Below are 23,118 nucleotides of genomic sequence, written 5' to 3' on the forward strand. Positions count from 1 at the left end.
CCAAGGAAAAAGAGATGTCTATTGCAAAGAACATTAAAAGTGACCCAAAGAGACTGTTTAATTATATTGCATCACAAACTAAACCAAAGGAGATTATTCCGAACTTAAGCACACCTGGTGGAACTTTAACTAACAATGACAAAGAAAAGGCTGAGGTCCTAAATTTGTTTTTCTCTAGTGTTTTCACAGTGGAAGATGTCACCAATGTTCCTTCTTTTGAGTCAGAATGCAAGGCTTCAACAGATTATGTTGAAGTTTCAGAAAAGATTATTAGTGACAAACTTTCACAGTTAAAGGTAAATAAATCCACTGGTCCTGATGGAATGCACCCTTATTTGCTAAAAGAATTACATAATAGTTTAGCTATTCCCTTAAAGATTCTGTTTGTTAAGACTGTATCATATGGTAAGATCCCACAGGCATGGAAAGTAGCACAAGTAAAACCAATATTTAAGAAAGGTAACAAACAAGACCCTGGAAACTATCGACCAGTAAGTTTGACATCGGTTGTATGTAAAGTTTTTGAAGGTTTCATACGTGATACTTTGAATAAACATTTGATTGATAACAACTTACTGTCTGATTATCAGTTTGGCTTTACCAGTGGTAGATCCTGTGTGACTCAGTTGTTGAATACTGTACATGACTGGATGCAGTCACTTGAAAACAATAAACCAATGGATGTAATTTATCTGGACTTACAGAAGGCGTTCGATAAAGTTCCACATAATAGGTTAATTGCTAAATTGCAAGGGTACGGTATTTCTGGTAAATTGTTGGAATGGATAAAAGATTTCTTAGATGAGAGAACACAGTATGTATCAGTAGGGACTGAGTCATCGTGTCCTGTTAAGGTGAGTAGTGGTGTTCCCCAAGGCAGTGTCTTGGGGCCCACACTCTTTGTATATTATATAAATGACATGCCTGACATACTAGACTGTTTTGTGAAAATCTTTGCAGACGATACAAAGATCTATGAGGAAGTAGATTCTGATGTCGGTAGATTGAAATTACAAGTTAGTATTGATAATTTAGTACACTGGACTGATAGATGGCAAATTAAATTTAATAACAATAAATGTAAAGTTTTACACGTAGGCAGAAATAATCCACATTATAAGTATTATATGAATGGTACGGACTTGCAGGAGACTTCATCGGAGAGAGATCTTGGAGTCATTGTTGACTCTGGTCTCTCTTTTGATGTTCATATTAATGAAACCATTAAAAAAGCCAATAGATTGACCGGAATGCTAGTTGGAAACATACAGTGTAAAAGTAAAGACATAATGGTGCCATTATTTAAGTCATTAGTCAGGCCAGTCTTAGAATATGGGAATGTTGTTTGGAATACGGGTTTAGTGAAACATACAGACAGTATTGAAAATGTACAACGAAGATTCACTAAAAGAATCATTGGCTTTGCTGATATGGACTATGAAAGTAGGTTGCAAGCACTTAAGTTACCTAGTTTAGAATATAGAAGACTGCGTGGTGATTTAATAGAGATGTATAAAATGACACATGGATTATATGACAGCAGAACCATAAACTCTTTGTTTACATTGAATGAGAACAGTACCACAAGAGGCCATTCATACAAACTATTAAAAGTTTCAGTTAAAACTTCCAGATTTGCACATTTCTTTACTAACAGAGTAACAAATGTTTGGAACAATTTGTCACAAGATGTTGTTTCCGCAGGAACAGTGAATACATTTAAAAATTATCTTGATATTCATTTGAAAAATTTAAATTACAAAACTCATTTACATATTTATTGATTTTTCAAGCATTGCGCACTCAATGTTGAAAAATGCATCAGACATATGTGGGGACTCTCTTTTTCTTCCCCACATCAAGCGGGCAAAAGGCCTCGTCAGGCCTGCACGCCTTGATATGATATGATATGATATGATATGATAACGACCAGAGTGTTTTACCAAGAGAAATAAGTGCCGGCGTTGTTCTTGCATTTGATAAAACCCACCTCTGAATCATTGCACGTTGTTTCTGGGATAAATAATAATTTGTGTGTCCAGAATCATATGCTTCTCTCTCTCTCTCTCTCTCTCTCTCAATACGTGTGTTTATGTAGGTGTACGTGCGTGCACGTGGGAAGGAAAGGGGATGCGTAAGTTTCTGTAAGACCGTCCCTCTGATGTCCCAATGTTGTGTTGTTTTTTTTACTTTCTGTAACTGATGATGCATGTTATTTCATATCACTGGCATCCTGTCACAGTGTGTTTGTGTGTGTGTGTGTGTGTGTACTGGTATCAGCGTGTGTGTGTGTGCGCATGTCACTGCCGAGTGCGCACGGCTGCGCGTGTGGCTGCCATAGCTAACCGATGTATCACAGTATGTATGTTGTGTGTGTGTGTGTGTGCACGGTGAGTTCGCGCGCGCGCGGTTATGTGTATGTAAACTGTGGTTTCCATGCCGGCTGGGAACTAAAGCAGGGATGGAGAAATTTGACCTGTCCGTCCAGAACTGAAACTGATGTTTCGACTCGGACTACCCAAGATGAAGTACCGATGAAACACAACATGATTCAACGCTCTCGAACATAAACTTTTCACCGGCTGAGCCCAAGAGAAAAAGAGCTTTCCAAAAGTGGGCAAGGAACTTCTGCAGCTTTGGTTAACCCTTTAACAGATGAACCGCTAACTTGAAGGTGAACTGAGATCAATGTCACTCGAGTCAGTGGTGGCACCGCGAATGCCGCAAAGTGCAACCAGTCAAGTTACGTTTTTGTGCACGGTTCTTACGTGGTACGTATGGTCAATTTTGCTGAATAACAGCAATGCATCCCCACTCCCCACCCCCGGGCTCCCCTCAGTCCAAAAAGAAGAACTAAGGAAGTCCGTCTAAATAAACTTCAGTAGTAAAGAATGGTCGGTTACTGAGTAAAGTACGATCCGACTGACCTGTTCGCCGCTCACTCAGTTCTCAGGATGACAGTCACGTGACAACATCACTGACGAGCATACTCGTCTGCCAGCAGCAGTCAACGGGTTAAAGCTGTTAAAATACAACAACAACAAAAATAAAAATAAAAAAAACTCCACAGTCGACACCGCGAAGTCACGTGCATGTAAAGGTAAATACAGACTCTCCACAAAAAGCAAACACCGCACTGCAAAATTCGCAGGTGTTAACAACAAAAAGACAAAAAAAAGTGTAAGCCTACTGACGTGCAACCCACCAACGGCTGGGTACAGTGCCAGCCATGCAAGTGATCCATGTGCACGCTCCCTCACACCACCTTCACCACACAGAGAGAGAGAGTGGGGAAGGGGAGAGAGAGAGAAAGCGAGGGAGAGATAGTCCTATCTCGTTTGTCTCTGCATGCTAGCTTCTCTCCCCTGGTTAGAATGTCACGGTGCAAGCAGCTTCCCCCAGTGCCGGGCGAAATCGTTTTGTTTGATTATTCATTTGTTAGTTTTGAGAATACGAAACAGTCCGGTGGAAGGAAGAGAGAGTGAGAAAACTTTGAAGAGACGGACAGAGACAGAGACAGACAGGCAGACTGAAAGAGAGAGAGATTCCTGTTTCATTTGTATATCTACATGCTATCTACTCTTCCCGGCTTAGAAGTCATAAGGCATACCGCAGCTTCACTAGCATTTTGTTGGATTATTTATTTGTTTCGAGACGATTGTGGTAGACTGATTTTCGAGGGTGGAGGGCGTGGGGGTGGGAGTGGATCCCCTCTCTCCGTCTCCGAATCACGAGAACTGATTTAGTCAAGTTGGTGCAAAAGTATACCATAGTTGTGTTCTTTCTATGGTGGTTCGATTTCGTGATGTGTGCTGTTGCTACACACACACACACACACACACACACACACACACACACACACACAGAGAGAGAGAGAGAGAGAGAGAAGCTCCAAAGTATACGGCACTGTAAAGCATAGCAGAGCCTCAAAGCATGGAGCCTCAATAAGACTTGCCCTTCGTGTATCTTTTAGTCACTGATGCCGGCATGGACCATCGGAATAGCCTACATCATAAAGAAAGTGGAAAGTTGCCTTTAGATGAATATCGGAACATCGCATGTGCTAAACACAAATAGCTCGACACACGCGCGGCATGCATGCACACATTGGCAAAGGCATGCATGGACTGACCCACACCGGCAGACATGCACACAGTCACACCTCCCTTCCCGGCTCTGCCTTCCTAGATCCTGCTCCCCCTATCCCACCCCTCTCACCCCTCCACCTTTCCCCTTGAATAACATTTAGACGGTGGAAAGACTTAAACTTACGATATTTGAGGCCCCCCCACATCCCCCCAAAAAGCCAGTGTTCGTAAAGAAAGATGAAAAATTGAAGACAACCACAACTCACTTTTACCACAACTTACGTTACTGCCAGAACTTGTATTGTGGTGATGACGGATGTTCGTCCGGCTTCGGATTCAAAGATGACCACGACTTCAGTGTCTGTGACTATATGGGTCCAGAGGTGACTGATGAGGCCAGTCCGGGCCCGGAAAGGTCGGACAGGTGGGTAGGTGGTGCTGCAGTGGAAGTGGAGGTAGCTCGTGCGGCCTTACATGTGGCGTGTTTCCTCTGAGCCTCTGCGGTGTGTCTGTTTTCTCGTGCTGCCTGTGCTCTTTTAGTGATCTTGCTCACGCCAGGTTGGGCGGTCCACTGGAGCGAGCGATTCCCAGGCACTGGGTTCGAACACTTTGAGGCAGTCTTTAAAACGTTTCTTCTGGGGTGTTGTAGTCGATGTGGGTGCTAGCCCGTTCCAGGACCCCTGTGTCTGAGAATTTGTCCTGCCATTGAATGTGGAGAAGTCCAGTCTGCGGAGGTAACTCACGTGGAAGTGGTTGAGCTGTTAGTGTGTCTGCTGTAGACAGTCCCTCTCTGGCACAGTGACTGAGTGAGGTGTAGTAAACACCACTGCACGGCCCAGATCTTCAGCTTGGTGGTAAAGGTCCACTGATTACATTCTTACAGTGAAGTCTCCCAAAGGCAGCACTTGCTTTGGCAATCCTGCTGCTGATCTCTGCGTCGATATTTACCGCTTGTCAGTGAAAGAATACTACCCAGACAATTTGAGTAAAGCTGTCGACTGCCTGTAGCTTCTGGCCCTTCACTGTGATGTGTGGTTCCGTCCTAATAGAGCTTTCTTGGTGCGGGTTGGTACATAACTTAGGTCTTACTGGTGCTGATTGGAAGACCAAAGTTGTCACAGGCTCGTGAGAAGTAGCCTATTTCTCGCTGCATTTTCTGCTCTGTGCTGGCGTTGACGGGACATAATCACCAGCGAGAAGCCGAGTATCTGATGCCGGGACGGTCTCCTCACAGCTTGCAGGCACTGAAGGTTGAACAGTCCACTGTCAGTCCTGTACCTGACGTGTTTACCATCCTGGCCGCAGACACGGACTCGGAAGGCATTATTCAGCACAATAGCAAAGAAAACCATACTGAAGAGTGTAGGGGCAAGAACACAGCCTTGCCTCACACCGTTCGTCACAGGAAAGGCTTCAGACTCGTCCGGTCACTGACCATCATCCAAAACTTTCTCACCATCATGGAAAAGCTGAACAAGCGTGATGAACTTGCTAATTATCTTTCACAAGGCCGCTGGCATCTCTCAGTGCTGACCGTGTCCAATGCTTTAGTCATACTGACGAAGCCGGTCACGAAGACGTCGCTTTGCTGCTCTTGAGTGCGGGTATTTTTCCGGCAGAAGTTGGCGGCGTGCTGCGAATATCATCAGTGCCAGTGTCAACAATTCCACGCTTTGCACCGGGGCGGAAGCCCTATTGGCTTTCTGCCGGGGATGGGACCTTGCTCGAGGTGTTGGAGAAGGCCGCCGCCACAAATGAGTAGGAGCGACTTAGTGAGCCAAGATCTCCCCAGGTGTGGACGGAGGGAGGGGGTGGGGCACTGCTGAGGGGCTTGAGGTCTGAATATACGGCCTTCAAAGCGTCGTCAGTACATCCCCGTTCATAAAGAAAGACGAAAAACTGAAGGCTACTTGTACTACTCACCTCTACAACTATTTACATTACTACTATTGATAACTACTACTACTTCTACTACAATGACTAAATGGCACGCACACACACGCACGAACGCACACAGACACACAGACCGTCACACACGCGCGCGGCGCGCACTTCAATTATCTCTCCTGGGTGCACTGATTTAGGGGCCATAAGTTCGACTGGATCCACTCGGTCACTAACAAGCAATCTTTACAAAGTCAGTTCAGGACTATCTTCGAACTGAACTATCGTGGCCCGTTGCAATGATGCTTTGTTTGTTTCGGTGTTTTATTTTGCTTCTTTTTTTCCTGTTCGGGTTCCCTCTTGTTTCGCTCCATCTCATCACCCCCTCATCTCCAAGTCTCTCTCTCTTTTCTCCAACTCTCTCTCTCCCCCTTTTTTTCCCCACTAACATGTCGACAAAATACGTTATACAGTCCTGAGTTGACTGGTGGCTAAAATGATTTTAAAGAAATTAACAAAACAAAAAGCAGTCCACTGATTATCACATACAGCATTTATGAATTAATCGAATGTTTCTGTCGTTTAAATACAGCGGCTCTCTTCCCCCTCTTATGTCTTCCCCCCACCCCAACCTTTCTCATCCCCAAATCGCTTCCTCGCCGTCACCAACACAAGCAACCCCAGTTACTTACGCAGCTGACCCTGATCGCATTCATGCCCAGTACAAAGGTTTTTCCTTGCCCCCCCCCCCCCCCCCCCCCCCCCCCCCTGCACCCTCTCTTTTTCAGCTCAAAGACGCTTTCCCACGCTGCGATTCCCGGTACGAGCTACCCCTCTCTGCTAATGGTTGAGGAATGCAAAGTACTACCTGTAAACACCAAAAGGCACGTATTAGTCCCCTCCCCCCATCTCTGAGAACATCTCCCACTGACAGACCCCGAGACAAACCAAATGCAAATGAGTGGGGATGGGAAACTTGGAAAGTACCATGCACTGTTAGCACGGGCCTGCATTATCGCACAAAGCGTTCTCTCTATCTCTGTAGGGTCACAACTGGAACGTGACAGGAGGTGACGTCTATTTTTAGCCCAGCGACAGGTAAACTGTTGGGTTAAAATGGCGTCGTGGACGGAAACATGGAAGTGACGCGACAGACGACAAGAAGTGCAGACGACTGTCAGTGATCGGTGGGTGTTTACACTTCAGTTTGGAAAGCAGTCTGTTGGAAAATGAATGGAGGAAAACTGCCTGGCGTGTTTATATTTTGCAAGTTCTTGATGCTCACCTGAACAGATTTGAAATTTGAGACGGACTTTCTAACCGTGTGATAAAGGTGTTTTATGTGAATCCGGAAATGTCTACACAATCCCTTTTCTTATGTGTTTATATGTTATTATAAATAGATATCGAATAACGATGTTTATCATATCAATTTCACGTAACCTGTGCGGGAAGGCTTTCCCCCATCCCTTAAAAAAAGTTTCAAACATGATCTTAAAACGCTCAAGTAAAATTAAGGTGGTAACCCCCTTCCCTTCTTTTCATCAGGAAGACAAATCTGAAAAGCATTTTTCTGTTAATGGACACATGACTGCCAGTTTTGGTGAAGATTAAAAAATGACTTTATTTGGTCAGTTGAATTTGTTTCAACATACTGTTGTCAGTAACAACCCTTTTGTTGGCATGGGTTCTTTTTACGTGCACTAAGTGCATCCTGCACACGGGACCTCGGTTTATCGTCTCATCCGAATGACTAGCGTCCAGACCACCACTCATGGTCTAGTGAAGGGGGAGAAAATATCGGCATTTGAGCCGTGATTCGAACCAGTGCGCACATATTCTCTCACTTCCTAGGCGGACGCGTTACCTCTACACCATCACTCCACGCTGTGTGTGTGTATGTGCGTGCGTGCGTATGTGTGTGTGTGTGTTCTGTCTTCATTTTATGAAATTGTTTAATCATGGAAGAGAAATGGAAAGGAAATTGTGGTTGTTTATTCTCAAGAAAGATTGTAAATGTCTGGCAAAATGACATGTTTGGTACTCTGCTCTGTGTGTGTGTGTGTTTACAAATGCACTTTTTGAATTATATTTGTAAATTAATTGTTCTGAGGACATAATTTTTTTTTCTTGAATTTGTGCAATGTTTTCTTACTCAGTTAATGGACAGTTAGCTTCCTCCCTCCACACAGATAGCTGAAATGTAATGTTTTGCCCCTCCCCCCACCCCCCTTCCTGAAAAATAAAAGTTAATTGAACTATCAAGTCCAGTTGACACAACCCACATTAATAAATGTTCATTCACACATTTATGTACTTTCATGGTACACTCACAAAGAATATATATACATGCACTGAGGCAAACACAGGGAAGGGAGAGAATTAGAGATAGGATGGAGTTGAAGAATTATATCAAAATGATGTTCTACATTTTGATGCCTGCAAAATGAGAACAGCACACAATTCGTTCACCTTCATTTTGTTTCATTGGAACAATGTTTAGCTTTCAATAATTGTTGTATTTTTTTAATTAAAAAGCAGGGTGGGTAGGTAGGGAGTGAAGTTGAATCCAGGGCAAGGATGTGTTTGGGGACTTTGGGATGAGAAGTGAAGAGGAGAGAAGAGACAGAAGGAAAAGAAAATCTGGGCGTTTTTTTTCCTCCTCAGTTGTTTGGATGTTTATCATGTTCATTGATTCTCTCTTTTCTTTTCATTGTTTCAGGGGAGAAGGGACAAAACCACCTTAGTTGTTGTTTTATCACCTGTCTCGATATGTATAATAATTATTTTTGTTTTGCCTACTCTTGTTTCAGTTATTTTAGAGGAGAAAAGACAACAACAAAAATGAAGAAAACTCTTGACTTTTTCTCTCAGTTGTTTGGGTGTTTATTATGTTTAATGTTGTCCTCTTTCTCTTTTTGTCATCTCAGGGACATGGCAATCCCTGCCAGGATATTTACTGCATTCAATTTTTTCCTTTTTTTGTTCATTTGGTCACTTAAAGAGCATGACAATCATTGCTTGAACGTTTATCATGTCTAATTTTGTCCTCTTTTGGTCTTACTCCTAGTGACTTTTGGGGACATGGCAGTCACAGCCAGTTAACAGCGTGACACAGAGAAACCCAGACAGCCTTTCTGACACATCCTCAAGGCAGTGTACCTGCAGTGTCAATGACAAGCACCAGAATGGAGCCTGGTCCTTCACACCCACATCAAATGTCCGCTGGCTTCTGTCTGGCTGCACTGGTCCTCTGCCTTCTTTGCGTTCACCGCACAGGAAGTGAACCATATGCCAAGACTTCATGTGAGTTCTCAACGCCAGCTTCCGTAAACACTCGCATGTCCATTCTGCTCACTCACCAGGAATGCCAAGTGTTCTGGTTGCTTTGAGGATCTTGAGTGGTTGTGTGTGTTTATGTGTGTGTGTATGTTTGTCCATACATGTCTTTAGAGCTCCAGCATGCATAAAATGCTCACCCATTCTCTGCATGTATACATGCAGATGCGAGTCGGTGCAAAGTGTAGATCCTGTAAGCTCACAGCCTGATCCTATCCTGATCAGTAAAACATGGGAGAGTTTTGGATTGCCCAGTGTCTGACTCTGTCATGTTACAGTGTGAGGATTTAGTTTTCTATCAGCACACGCTGTTTGAATGGGGTCACATTTATGCTCTGTCATCAAGAGGTGAACCTTGGGTCATCTTGTCTCAATCTGTATGAGAGATCTTTATATCCTTTATTGCGATTCATAGATCCACACTGTTCCGCTACTGTTTATTGTGTTTTATAGTTCTACACACTACTGTTCATTGTGTTTAATAGATCTATGCACAACTGTTTATTGTGTTTTATAGATCTATACACTACTGTTTATTGTGTTTTATACAAGTACACACTACTGTTTATTGTGTTTAACTGGTCAACACACTTTAGTTGGTTTAAAAGATCTACACACTATTATTTAATGTGTTTCTCAGATCTAGATATTACTGACTATTGTGTTTCATAAATCTGAACACTACAGTTTTATTGCGTTTCATAGATCTACCACACTACTGTTAACTGCATTTCCTAGATCAACACACTACTGTTTAATGTGTTTACAGATTACATGGACTCGGACAGCGACTGCCACAACTCTGGCTACCTACTGATACGAGAGGACGGAGTGGTCAACATCTTCAGTCGTAAACCGTCCAGCTCCAGCTCGGATGTTTTGCGGTGCACCATGCGGTTCAGGCCTGAGGATGACCGACACATCATCGACGTGTCCTTCACTCACATGACCATCTCTGACAAGGACGTCACACTGCGGGTGGATCTAACCGGGGAAGTCCGGCCAGCGGGGTCAGGGGTCAGTCGTGTTCTCTTTCTTCCGATTTGGTCTTTTTGTGTAAAAACAACACACACACACACACACACACACACACACACACATATATATATATATTGCCTTGAGATCATTCTGCAAATATAATACTTGTAAAGCTGTTCATATAAGATGGCATCTTGAACAAAATTAATTGTCTCAGATTGTGCATGCAAATCAGCATGTGTGTGTGTGTGTGTGTGTGTGTGCGTGTGTGTACTTGGGGGGGGGGGATGTGTCGTGCACAAGCAAGTCCATGTGTGTGTATGCGTGTGCCTACTCGTGATTCCATGCCTGCATGCGTGTGACCCATACGAAGCGGTATCAGGTGTCACAAGTGTAAATCCAGTTTTTATCTTCACCTGTTTATCTTTCCAGTCCTACACCCTGAGTTCAGGCAGCTCCAAGCCCAACAAGATGGACTCCACAGGTGGTGTTGCCAGCATCACGCTGTCCCGTCTCAATCTAGATGACCGCGACTACTCCTTTGGAATCATCATTCGTGTTTATAAAGGTGAGGCTGAGGGGACCTGGCTTTGGACAACTTTCTGGGGAAGTAAATTCTACTGCTGTGTTTTAAAGCTGTGTGTGTGTGTGAGTGTATGAGAGAGAGAGAGAGCAGTGTGTGTGTGTTTGTGAGAGAGAGAGAGAGCAGTATGTGTGTGTGTGTGTGTGTGTGTGTGCTTGCGCGCGCATGTTCAGTAACCATACCATTATCCTTTATTTTTTAAACCACTTAGCCTTGTCAACATTCCTGTGAACACTGGCTGCTACTCATGCCTACACAACAAGAGAAAGAGTTGTAAAACATGACACTGACATTGTACCTGTTGCAGAGGACGACACGTCGGTAGGAGAGGATGAAAAACCGGTGGGCACGGGCCTGGTGGTGGGCATCGTGGCGGGCGTCATCATCTTCCTCATCTTCATAGCCGTGCTGGTGGTGTGCTGCTACCGCCGGAACAAGGCGCACTATGGTGCCAGAGGATCTGACGACCACAAACAGGACCTCACCGCCCCCTACCTCTCTCCCTCCCGCAGCTTTGGGCTGGACAATGTCGCCCACAACGGGAACTACCTGCCCCGCGACGAGGAGGAGGAGGACTCCCCACCTGTGAAAAAGAAAGCACTGCCATCACAGAGGAGACCCCCCCTGCAGCGTGACGAGCCATCCCATTCTGACTCTGATCCCAGGGAGGGGAATGTCAGCAGGTACAATGGCAGCCCCACCAAGCCAGGTGCTGTGCGGTACGAAGATGAGAGAGAGAACTCCTACCGCAGGGAACCGCCTCAGAGAATGAGGAGACGACAGGATGTTAGTGAGGATGCCATAAGACAAGAAAGCAGCCAGCAGCAGAACCAAAATCTTCCGCCTGAATCTCCCATACTGGATGCGCTGCGGAGGCATCCTCGATTCCGTGCCTCCTTTAAAAATGCTAGGCAAGAGACAGAAGAGCGGGATGAGAGAGAGAACTCACGTAGAGAACCACCTCAGAGAACGAGGAACCAACAGGAGATCACAGATGATGTCATGCAGCAAGAAGGCAGCCAGCAGCAGAACCAGAACCTTCCCCCCAAATCGCCCATCCTGACTGCACTGCAGAGGAATCCTCGGTTCCGTGCGTCGTTCCAAGCTGCGGAGCAGGAGGCAGAAGAACGCTCCAGGAGGATCAGTGGTGGGGCAGACAATGCTGCCGCTGCTGAGGAATCAGACCTGGACGTGTCCATGACAGAAACGTGGAACACGACCTTTGACACCAATTTCGATGATGATCCTCGGCCACCTGCGGGCTCTTTCATCAAACCCCCCACCCTGCCCCCTGTGCCCATGTCTCCCAGGATGCCTCTGCGACATGAAAACACTGCCACCATTCACCGGGCCCCACGCCCATCCTCCTCCTCATCGGAGATTGAACATCTTCAGGGCGGAGGTGGAGCGGAGGGAGGCGTGTCCGGCGTGTCCATCAATCCAGAAGGGGAGGGCCCCCCTTCTCCCAGTGAAATAGTGGCCATTCGAGTGCAGGACCCACACTCCCCCAGCATCAAACGTAAGGCCGATGTCCAACACACTCTGCGCCCTGACCGTACAAAAGGTGCCAAGGCTCAGGAGCCAAACAACAAAAACTTGGCTGATTCTCAGAACTCTGACTCTCCCCGCCCCAGCCCCAAGCCAAAAAAATCAGCATCCAACAAACCCAAACCCAAAGCAGAGAAATCGAACACAGAAAAGAAAACCAAGACAAAAAAGCCAGCGGAGCGAGAGAATCGGCCCAGTGAGGCCAGGAATCCAGCGCCAGAGGTGAAGAGCAAACCAAAGGAGGCAGGAAGTGAGTATGAAGGCAGATTTCGGAAGTCGACAGTGTGAGAAAGAGCAAGTCCAAGTCTCCCCGGATCGGTCGATCCCGCAGCGCAGGGGGAGGTCTGGAGGATGCAGACTCCATGGGACAGCCTGCCACACCCCGAGGTTACCGCGCCGTCCCTCCCGTCACTGCCGACGACTACGAGGACAGCGACATGGAGAGCAATTATAACCGTGAGTGCGACTCCGTCATCACTTCGTTACTGCTTGGTGTTTGATTAGCGTATTCAGTGCTTGTTTGTATTTCATTTCAATTCATGTTTATACCCCAACATCCGCTAGTGTTTTAATGCTGAATTAGGAATTAGTATTAATTCTATCATATGTCTCATCAGTATCTCCAGACCATATAGTGCATAAATGCAGTTTCAGCACTCTTTAGACTTGTTGCTTAAAGCTGATGTGGGCACCACATAGGTTAAGTAGTAATTTAGTCTCCTTGGATCATCTTCACGATTTTATAGTTTTGTTGTATTGAACTGAAGGATTTATTCCACTGGAGACACAACAGTCAGTTGATACACCACATACTCCATTCCGACAATCATTCAAAATTGAGGAGAAGTCAGAAATGATGTACTTACTTACTTTATGAATTCATCAGGAAAAACACATCTATGGCCCCAGCAGTTATTTGGGTGGTGGTCTGAAGCATCAGTCATTGCTACACACCCTCAGTAACCTGCCACATTTCACTCATGATCAAACTATAGATACATATATCAGAAATTCAGTGGTGCCAAATCTGCACAATCTGCCATATCTTTTCCTTTTGCATAATGAAAACTTTTGTACTTCTGAAACTGTACTGTTAAAATCCTCTCCATCCAAACTATCCGGATCATTTTCTAAAAAAAAATCTGTGAATGGTTTTACACCAACTGTTCTTGTCATTTTTGTTAACTTAACCCTTTCACCGCCAATGTCGCATTTCAGCACCAGCTATGTAAAGCACCCATATCACTGAAAGGCAACCAGATGATGGGCCTTTTGTGCATTAACCTAATGCTCTTAATTTTCAGTGGTAGGATTGGCCATTTTTTTTCTACACATCGCAGGGGAATCCCCAGCTATTCTTAGACACCATCTTTTCTGTGGTTCCTGCACAAGGTTGATTTGCACTCTAATCTGACTGGCGGTGATAGGGTTAAAACAAGGGGAAAGAAAAGTCCAGGTGCACCACTGACACAGTACACCTCTAGACCAATAAAAACTTTTCAGTGGCTTCCAGTTCAGGTACACACTAATGCTTCTTGTTCACTGGTGTTTAGGAACAACAGCTCCCTCTGCCTTTCACAACTGCTCTCCTGCAAGAAATGTCTGTTCCTTTGTGGAAACAGAAGCACCCTCTGCATTTCCAAAGTCTGGACTGCACTTTTCATTGAATGATGTTTTCCTTTTGCAGCTTCTAAAGTGTTGAATTCTTCACCCCAACACAAATGTATACTGCCACCAACCCCTGCTGAATGAAGAACAAAAATCATTGTATGATACCAGTGACTTATCAGTTTAACTGAAAAAAATGCCGTTAATATTTGTACAGTGAATAATTTTATTCTTCAATGGGGTGTCAGATGCCTATGCTACTCATCAAAATCAAGAAATTCTTTTGCACAACAACTTAACATCATGATGTATACAGTTGCAAAGACAGTAAGAGAATGTATAAATGTAGTGATACTTAGTAATATATTGTGTAGTAATATTTAATCTGTCACCCAAAAAAAGAAGTATGTGTTAATTTCTCTTTTTTTTATGTTTTTATGATCAACAGCTCTTCGCAGAACTGGATCCAAGAACTCCCTTTACGCATCCCGGTCTTCCTTGTACGCACGAAGACGACGTAAGAATTCTGTTGGAGAATCAGTGTACTCACTGGTGTATGACGACATGGACTATGACCGCCGTGACAGGGACAGTTTTAAAGACAGAAGCCTGTCTCGACGGGACAGAGGGTTCAAATCTTTAGGTGATCTGGAGGCAGAATTGAGAGACCAGCAAACAAGGTCGACTCAGACTCTGCGTGAATGTGCGACCCAGACCGGAACAGGATCTGATGTTTCCCCCGGGAAAAAGATAGTCACCAAGAGAAGCAAGCCCAGGAGTGTTAGCTCCTCCCAGACCCAGACAGCAAAATCCAAGTCCCGTAACTTAGACTCCTCCTCCTCTTCCTCTGGTGTGACCAGGCCTCGGGAAAGAAGGAACTCTGCTTCTTCAACCTCAGTTCGCTCAAAGTCCAGAGACAGAGCCAACTCTGCTTCCTCTCTGGGCGGGAGAAAGCCCAGAAAGAGCGACACAGGGGCGAGGAGCAGACAGGCAGGGGCAGAGGAGAGGAGGGCGGAGGCAGGGCGAGAGAAGCCCAAACCCAAGGCCAAGCCTCGGCAACAAGGTGCAGTCAACAAGAGTTACCAGAGCGACGACAATGACGACATGGAGTCGGTCAGGACGGGCATGACGGGGCCTCTTGACCACTCCTCCATGGTCGGGGCGTCACAACCTCGGCCCACAGGCCAGCCAGCAGCAATGTACGCCCCGCATGGGTACCCAGAGTACCCGGCAGGCTACCCGGCTCACATGGCCTACATGCAGGCCACGGGACAGCCCCCCATGGTGCCCTACCCTCAGGTGGGCACCGTCCCCCAGAACACGGGAACAGTGCTGGCCAACCCCACAGGGGTAGCCATGCTGGCCAATCCTTCGGCCGCCGTGTCTGGCCCCACTGTGGCCGTGTCAGGCAACACAGCCAGACCTTCGGCGTCCAAGTGGGACATGCTGTGCCGCATGACGGACGGTGACTCCACCAAGGGGGGAGGAGACTGGAACGACTCCGCCTCTGTGGCCGGCTCCGTCTTCAGCAACCCTTACGCACCTCACCAGTTTCCTCCAGGCTATTCTTCCGCCATGTCCGACTATGCCGCCTCTGAGCAGAGCGGCCCCACCAGGTCCAGGACTGGTCGGAGTCGCTCAGCAGGCAGGTCGGCGTGGGACACTCTGAGGGAGATGACAGACCAGGAGAGTCAGTATGCACCCTCTGAGAGCAACATCTGATGGGGAGTGATGTGTCATGTGGAGTGATCATGTGGTCATGTGTGATACCACATGGTACATGTCTGATGTTGAGTGATGTGTGCTGTGCAGTCATCATGTGGTCATGTGTGATACCATATGGTATGTGTCTGATGTGGAGTGATGTGTGCTGTGGAGTCATCGTGTGGTCATGTGTGATACCACATGGTACATGTCTGATGTGGAGTGATGTGTGATGTGGAGTGATCATGTGGTCTTGTGTAATACCACATGGTACATGTCTGATGTGGAGTGATGTGTGATGTGGAGTGATCATGTGGTCATGTGTGATACCACATGGTACGTGTCTGATGTGTGATGTGGAGAGATGTGTGATGTGGAGCCATCATGTGGTCATGTGTGATACCACATGGTACATGTCTGTCTGATGTGGAGTGATGTGTGATGTAGAGTAATCGTGTGTCGTGTGGTCACATGTGATATCACATGGTTGTGTCTGATGTGTGACGTGGACTCATGTGTCATGTGGTCATGTGTGATTCCACATGGTGTGTGTCAGAACATGGGTGAATGATGTGTCAGTACAGACAGTGATGGGTGCAAAGATTTTCACAAGCATTCCTGTTATCAGTCGGGTACAACAGAAAGGTTTAGTGTCAGAACCTAAATGCAGTTTCAACATGTTAAGTGTGTCCAAATGTGAAACGTTGTTAGAATGTGAGTACAGGTACAACATGACAGAATGCAGTGCAAAGGTTCTTCATTCAGAATGTGATTTAGTGCAAAAGATATATCAAAATGTTAATGCAAAAAGTGTTGACCAAAAATGTGATAAGAGTTATCAAAACAGATCAGAAAGCAAGATGAAAGTAAACATCTGTAACATGTGAAGTACGGAAGGTCTGTCCAAATGCAGTGTATAGGAAGAATCAAGAATCGTGCAGGTGTCAGAATGGTGACCAAAACTGTGTCGGGAAATAACTGGCAGTGGTAGAGGCTGTCAAGCTAAGGCAGTGACAGAATGAAAGAGTGAATGACGCATGTGTGCTGGAATGTACAGAATGCAGCCTGCTTGGATGTGGCATGAGTAAACTGTAAAGTCAAGGTGTGCTCATGTGTGTACATGTTGAATTATACACTATAAAGAAAGCAGGAATGTACAGAGTGAGAATCCTGTCTTGTAAGAAATGACAGGTGTAAGGTCTGAAAAAAAAGTGGATGTGAATCAAATTGGGACATGCAAGTGAAACTGAATGTGAAGAGTAATATAATTATACTTACATATCAAAATGTGGAGTGTGAAACTGCAAAGCAGGTCATGATTCATAATCATGTATATATATATTGCATATGCATCGTTTAAGGATATCAACACTTCGGTGTTCAGGGCTCGCAGCATTTAAGTCAGTGTCGACAATGAAACGTTACAGTGAATGCACAGTGCTAAATGTACTTAACTACCATCATATTGTTACTTCGACAGCTAATGAAAGCTTTGTAAAAGTGAAGTATCACTTCATAAAAACACCGTGTGTGTGCATTCCCATGTCATAGACGGGTATGTGTATTCCGTTAGTGGTCTGTCCATGTGAAATGTTTAGGTGTTGATGCTTGGCATGCATGTACAGGTGTGCAGGTCTGTGCACAGGTAAAGCACAAAATAATGTTAACCAATCAATACAAAAAAATGGTACTAGTACCCCAAATAACATGTGATTAATTACACATACTTAACCGTGATTAACAACGTAAGTATAATGCAGGACAGCATTACAACCTGACATGCAGTGTTGTATGAGATTGATGACTGTCAGTGTTTCTGTCTAATGAACATTGTGAAGAAACAAAAATGGGAAGGTTTGGAGTGGGGAGTATAGATACTGGAAACAAATACAAATGATGATCTTCAAACGACGGGCGCAATAGCCGAGTGGTTAAAGCGTTGGACTGTCAATCGGAGGGTCCCGGGTTCGAATCACGGTGATGGCGCCTGGTGGGTAAAGGGTGGAGGTTTTTATGATCTCCCAGGTCAACATAATTATGTGCAGACCTGCTAGTGCCTGAACCCCCTTCGTGTGTATATGCAAGCAGAAGATCAAATACGCACGTTAAAGATCCTGTAATCCATGTCAGCGTTTGGTGGGTTATGGAAACAAGAACATACCCAGCATGCACGCCCCTGAAAACGGAGTATGGTTGCCTACATGGCGGGGTAAAAACGGTCATACACGTAAAAGCCCACTCGTGTGCATACGAGTGAATGTGGGAGTTGCAGCCCACGAACGCAGAAAAAGAAGAAGAAGAAGAGGATCTTCAAACAATCAACCCATTCCAATCCAACATCAAATTAACACATTATTCTGCAGAAGTCCCAGTCCGCTATGCGAGTGATCGGTGCAGTCCTTTAACTTAGTTTAAGCGCTGTGACCTGATCCAAATGTATAATCATAATGATAACTTATGTAGCAGTCTATCCAGAATACTGCTCAAGGTGCTTTACACAAAATTAAAAAGATACTAATGGTAAGGTACAGATATAACATAATATTCAACATCACACATTACATCAAATTAGACATACAGATTATACACACCAAAATACACCTAACAAATCTATCTGTAGAGATACACACATATACACATACATATGGCCCCTCAATACAGATATTTGCAAAATACACACATCAGCAAGCATACAACACAAGAACAGGAGTATGTACTGTTTGTACATTGTGCTACATGGAAAATCCCAAGCCTGTTATATTTTATGCAAATTATAAAAAAAACTGTTTTATGGTGTCTATAAATACATTACCTGTGTGTATACATGTATTGTTACAAACCAAATGTGTACAAATGCCATGGTCTGTTATTTTTGGTGACTGTGGTGAAGTGGATGGCAGTTATCCTAAGTTGTGTTGATACCAAACTGTGTTGTGTGTATGTATGCACTTCTGTTGAACTCTCTTGACTCAGCAGGCTGTTGTTTTCTCCACTCAAACACCTAGATTTCAGCCCTGTTTGTCACTGCCATCACTAAGGAAAAACAAAGTGTCCTTGTTCTTGATGGACAGCGAACTTCATGGTCAACAGTGTGCTGCATTCCCGGGAGGGGTGTGGGTGTGGGGGTAGCTTCTTTTTTTTTTTAATGATTTTTTTTTTTGCGAATGTGACCAGTTATAAATCTCACCATTCAGGTACCCACGTTCTGTCTTAAGGGATGGTGCATGCTGTATGAATGTGTGTCATCCATAATATCAGCCTGTGGTAAGCCAATCTGGCCTTTTCCAAAAGATGGTTGTGGAATTGAACATATGCACAGGATGTTATGCGCGCATTGGGAGATGACTGGAAAGACTTGCAGGGAATGGTGTCAGAAGCAAGGTTAACTCTGACGGAAAAATCCTCCTGAACCAAAAGGTTTGGCAGAGATTTGAACCCCCCCAACACCAGGATCACGAGTCCAGTGCTCCACCAACTCAGTTAGTTCATCTGTCAATTTACAGCGCCAATTTACAGCCCCTGCAGTAAAGGCTGTATGCACATTTTATTCCAATCACCACCCTCTCTAAAAAAATTATTTAAAAAAAAAGAAAAAAAAGTAAGACCAAAAAGCCCCTTCGTTAGTGGGCTGGAGTAACGTCTTATCACTACCATGACCTTCGTCAAGCAAACAGCACTGTTTTCCAACAGTTCTTTTGTCTACCATTTTTTCACATGTCAAACTCAGGTCTGCTTCACGTTCCATACAACTTCGGATAACAAAGAATCATTCAAAATACCAAATATCTACAAAACAAAGACAGGCACAAAATTCAAGCAGCACTGTCTTTGTCAAGTGAACAAAGATGACATGGAAGATGAATTCACACCAGCACAAAGTAGTTGTTTTGACTTTTAAAAACTGCTTTCTAAGTGGCTTAGAAGACTGGCTTGTGGGCATTCACAGTACACTGGTTGCTTAAAGAATCAAAGAAAAAAATCAACTTTGAAAATTTTTTTTTTTTTTTTTTCAGTTTCAGGAAGAAAATGGGTGAACAGTTCTTCTGTGTGTAGCCCCAGTAACTTCACACAGTCAAGAAAGAAGATCCCTGATATTTACACCTGAGCAAACACTATTGCAGGTTGTTTAAAACACTAAACAAAACAAAGACAAAGCAAGACACAACGCAGTTATGGAGACAAAGATCATTTCCATGGACTTTGTACATCTGAACGCTAGTTCTTATCATTCTCAGTACAATGGTTAGAACCTCAGGTTATATAAAGTAAATCTCAAGATGCTGAAACGAAGTTGAATCGTGTTGGTTAAGCCCAGCCAGTGGCAGCAAAGGGGCCATATCAAGGCACTGGTTGATTCCAGATGGGACTACACCCATCTTTTCATGCTCAAAACATCGTGTGAGGATGCGTCATGCTCCCATGAGGTTCAACAGTACTCGTTTTTTGAGTTCCAATCTCAAAGTTTGCTGCTTTTGTTGTGTGTGTGTGTGTCTTTGTGTGTATGTGCACGCGTGAGTAGTGTATGTGTTGAGTGTGTGTGTCCTGTCTGTGCCCTTTCTGTAAATCACACAGGCCTATTTTTCCTGCTGTGGCAGAAATGTTTGTGTACAAGTGTTTGTCATGTGATATTTCTTCCTTAGTTATATTAGTGTTCTTATTTAACGTGTTGTTCTTCAATTCTTCATATGATTTATACTTAATATGGTCCTCTCACAAACTAACCCCACCTACAAAAGAGAGAAAACTACTTTCTCAAAAGGCAAGATAGTATGATTGTGTGTACATGTGCATGCAGGTTTGGGAGTAGATATTATATTGATTTGTAAGCATAGTATATATTTATGTAAACATTTGTGTGTCCCAGAATTCCATTTGCAATATGAACTTTGAAAAGTTGTGACTGCTAATAGAAAGAAAGCGTGTGTGTGTGTGTGACGACTCTGTGTGTGTGTGTGTGTGTGACGACTCTGTGTGTGTGTGTGTGTGTGTGTTACAATATTCATGCACATGTGTGTTTATGTGCTAAGGAGTTTCCTCACAAAAATGGAAGTTATTGTGAATGGCTTTGTGTAAAAAATTTGCTTAAAACACACACAAAAAAAACACCACCACAAAACCCCACCAAACAAAAACCCAATAATCACCTTATTTAATAGATGTTACATTGTTAAACTTAATGTAACACATGCGATAGGCTGATACGAAGACACAGCTTTCTTTCTTTGCTTTTTGTTTGTTTGAAATTCATGTGATCTCTCTTTTTTTTTTTATATATAATCTAAACACATAGGTTTTAATTGGGTTGCCGTTTCTTTTTCTGATACCAGCTTAGTTTATCCAACAGATTCAAGTTTCATCCTATAAAGATAAAGCTGGTTTTTCTAAATATCATTGTAATGGTATCATCTATTAACTCAAGTACATCAGTCATTGGGGTTTCTGTACTTTCTACTGAAATGAAGGGTTTTCTGTTATTCAAATAAACATTAAGGGGCTGGAAAAAAAACAAAAAAACGACAAACAAAAAAACCACCACCAACCCAACATGATAATTAAATAATAAAAAGCAATCTGCGTTTATTATTTCTAGTGGTCATTCACTGTGTGAGAGAGATATGAGAAAAAACACAGTATAGTATGGAAACAAATGAAATGCTAATTCTGAAGTCACATCTCTCAACACCGATACAAAACCATCACCATGTGGATATCAACACAGTCCCTTCACAAAAGAGAACAACAAAAAGGCACTGAGCAGTCAGTCAAACCTGCCTGAACATTCTTTGAAAGGTACAAAATACAGAGATGAAGGAAAAAAAACAAAACAACAATAGTAATAATAATAATGATAATAAAACAGGATTTCAACATTTGTCTTGAGAACATGATACCCCCTCCCCCTTGAAAAAAAAACAATACAAAATAACAACCCCCACCCACTCCAGTTAACTATATGACTAGCCACAGAGATTATGAAATGCATCTGACATACGTGCTTGTGATTGAACGTGTTCATTCATGTGAGGGTCTGTCTGAAAATGCGTGCATGTTAATTAAGCATGAATGTGTACATGTTCACAGATTTATTCTTAAAATGTCATGTGACAACTTAATGATGTATATAATTATTATTGTAGAGACAGAATAAGCAGCAGCAGCAACAGTTTTAAAATAAGTAATATCTACAGCTATTGCTGTTGTCTAAGAAACAATGACTGCTGGAAAGTGCCTACTACAGATCACCAACCAAAGGGACATAATGCACGGTCTCTTTACCTTCAATGGCAGCCACTTATTTATGCTGGGCTAGGGATTGCTTCTATTTATTTTTGCTCGTTTCATAAAAATAGGCAATGGTGAATTTTGGTTCCTCTAGTATAGTAACAGTGTGTTTTCCTATTACTTGCCATACTTTAATGAAATGATGTGACCAATTGTACATAAAAATTGTTTTTTTATTTTGTATTACCTTAATTTTAGATAGGCCTATGATTTCTTAGCAACAGTTTCAATGCTCTTTAGTTAAAATGTTTGACTAGATTTTGGCGCATTTTTTGTTGGTACTGTTTACAGTGCCGGGTAGAGAACATTTGTTCACTGGAGACTGTAAACACTTTGTATATTTTTCTCTAATGCTTTTGTAAAGCCTCTCATTAAAATAAATCAATGCAAACATTTCATTTTGTTGGTTTGTTTGGGAATGCACTTTCAGACAGACTTCATAGGAACCACACCTCTATTTTTCCTCTCTCTACATCATGAATGAAGTCTTGTCATTTTTTGTTTTGTTTTTGTTTTGCTTATCCTCAAGTGCAAACTGGTCAAGCACAGCAGTTGAGTGATTATGATAATTGCCCCTTGTCTTGTGGATCACTGAGATCTGGAATTCAAATCCTGTCTTTGCATGCTAAGTTCAGTCTGGAGAGCTTTCCAGTCTCCACTGACCACCCTAGTGAATACCTGCTAGTGCTGTCACTCTTTTCAACTGTGTACACAAACATAATAATAAAGAGTAACAATTAAAGTATTCTTATAAGGCTGAATCTTATGCAGAGAAAAATCAAAGCACTGTATATGTGCGGAAGATTGAATACCCATGTTAAAGGTCCCAAAAACCAAAGCACTGCAATAGTGTGGAAGACTGAATACCCATGTTAAAGGTCCCAAAAACCAAAGCACTGTATATGTGTGGAAGACTGAATACCCATGTTAAAGGTCCCCAAAATCCAAGCACTGTATATGTGCAGAAGATTGAATACCCATGTTAAAGGTTCCAAAAATCCAAGCACTGTATATGTGCAGAAGATTGAATACTTATGTGAAAGGTTCCAGCGATCAAAAGCAGCATTCAGCGGGTACAAGCAACACAAAATATGCCAAGTGGTC

General features: G+C 43.5%; 1 protein-coding gene across 1 annotated transcript; it reads left to right on the top strand.

Annotated features, from left to right (window-relative positions):
- The first annotated feature begins 7,062 nt into the window (after window positions 1-7,062).
- On the top strand, window positions 7,063-20,776 carry LOC143300073 (uncharacterized). The gene is given in 7 exon segments (XM_076613633.1): window positions 7,063-7,159; window positions 9,043-9,278; window positions 10,081-10,328; window positions 10,722-10,857; window positions 11,180-12,700; window positions 12,703-12,876; window positions 14,477-20,776. Coding segments are annotated over 6 exon segments (3,486 nt in total). The 5' UTR covers window positions 7,063-7,159; window positions 9,043-9,145; the 3' UTR covers window positions 15,751-20,776.
- Window positions 20,777-23,118: the final 2,342 nt, after the last annotated feature.

The sequence above is a fragment of the Babylonia areolata genome, chromosome 25, assembly GCF_041734735.1.
Source record: "Babylonia areolata isolate BAREFJ2019XMU chromosome 25, ASM4173473v1, whole genome shotgun sequence".
Taxonomy (NCBI): domain Eukaryota; kingdom Metazoa; phylum Mollusca; class Gastropoda; order Neogastropoda; family Buccinidae; genus Babylonia; species Babylonia areolata.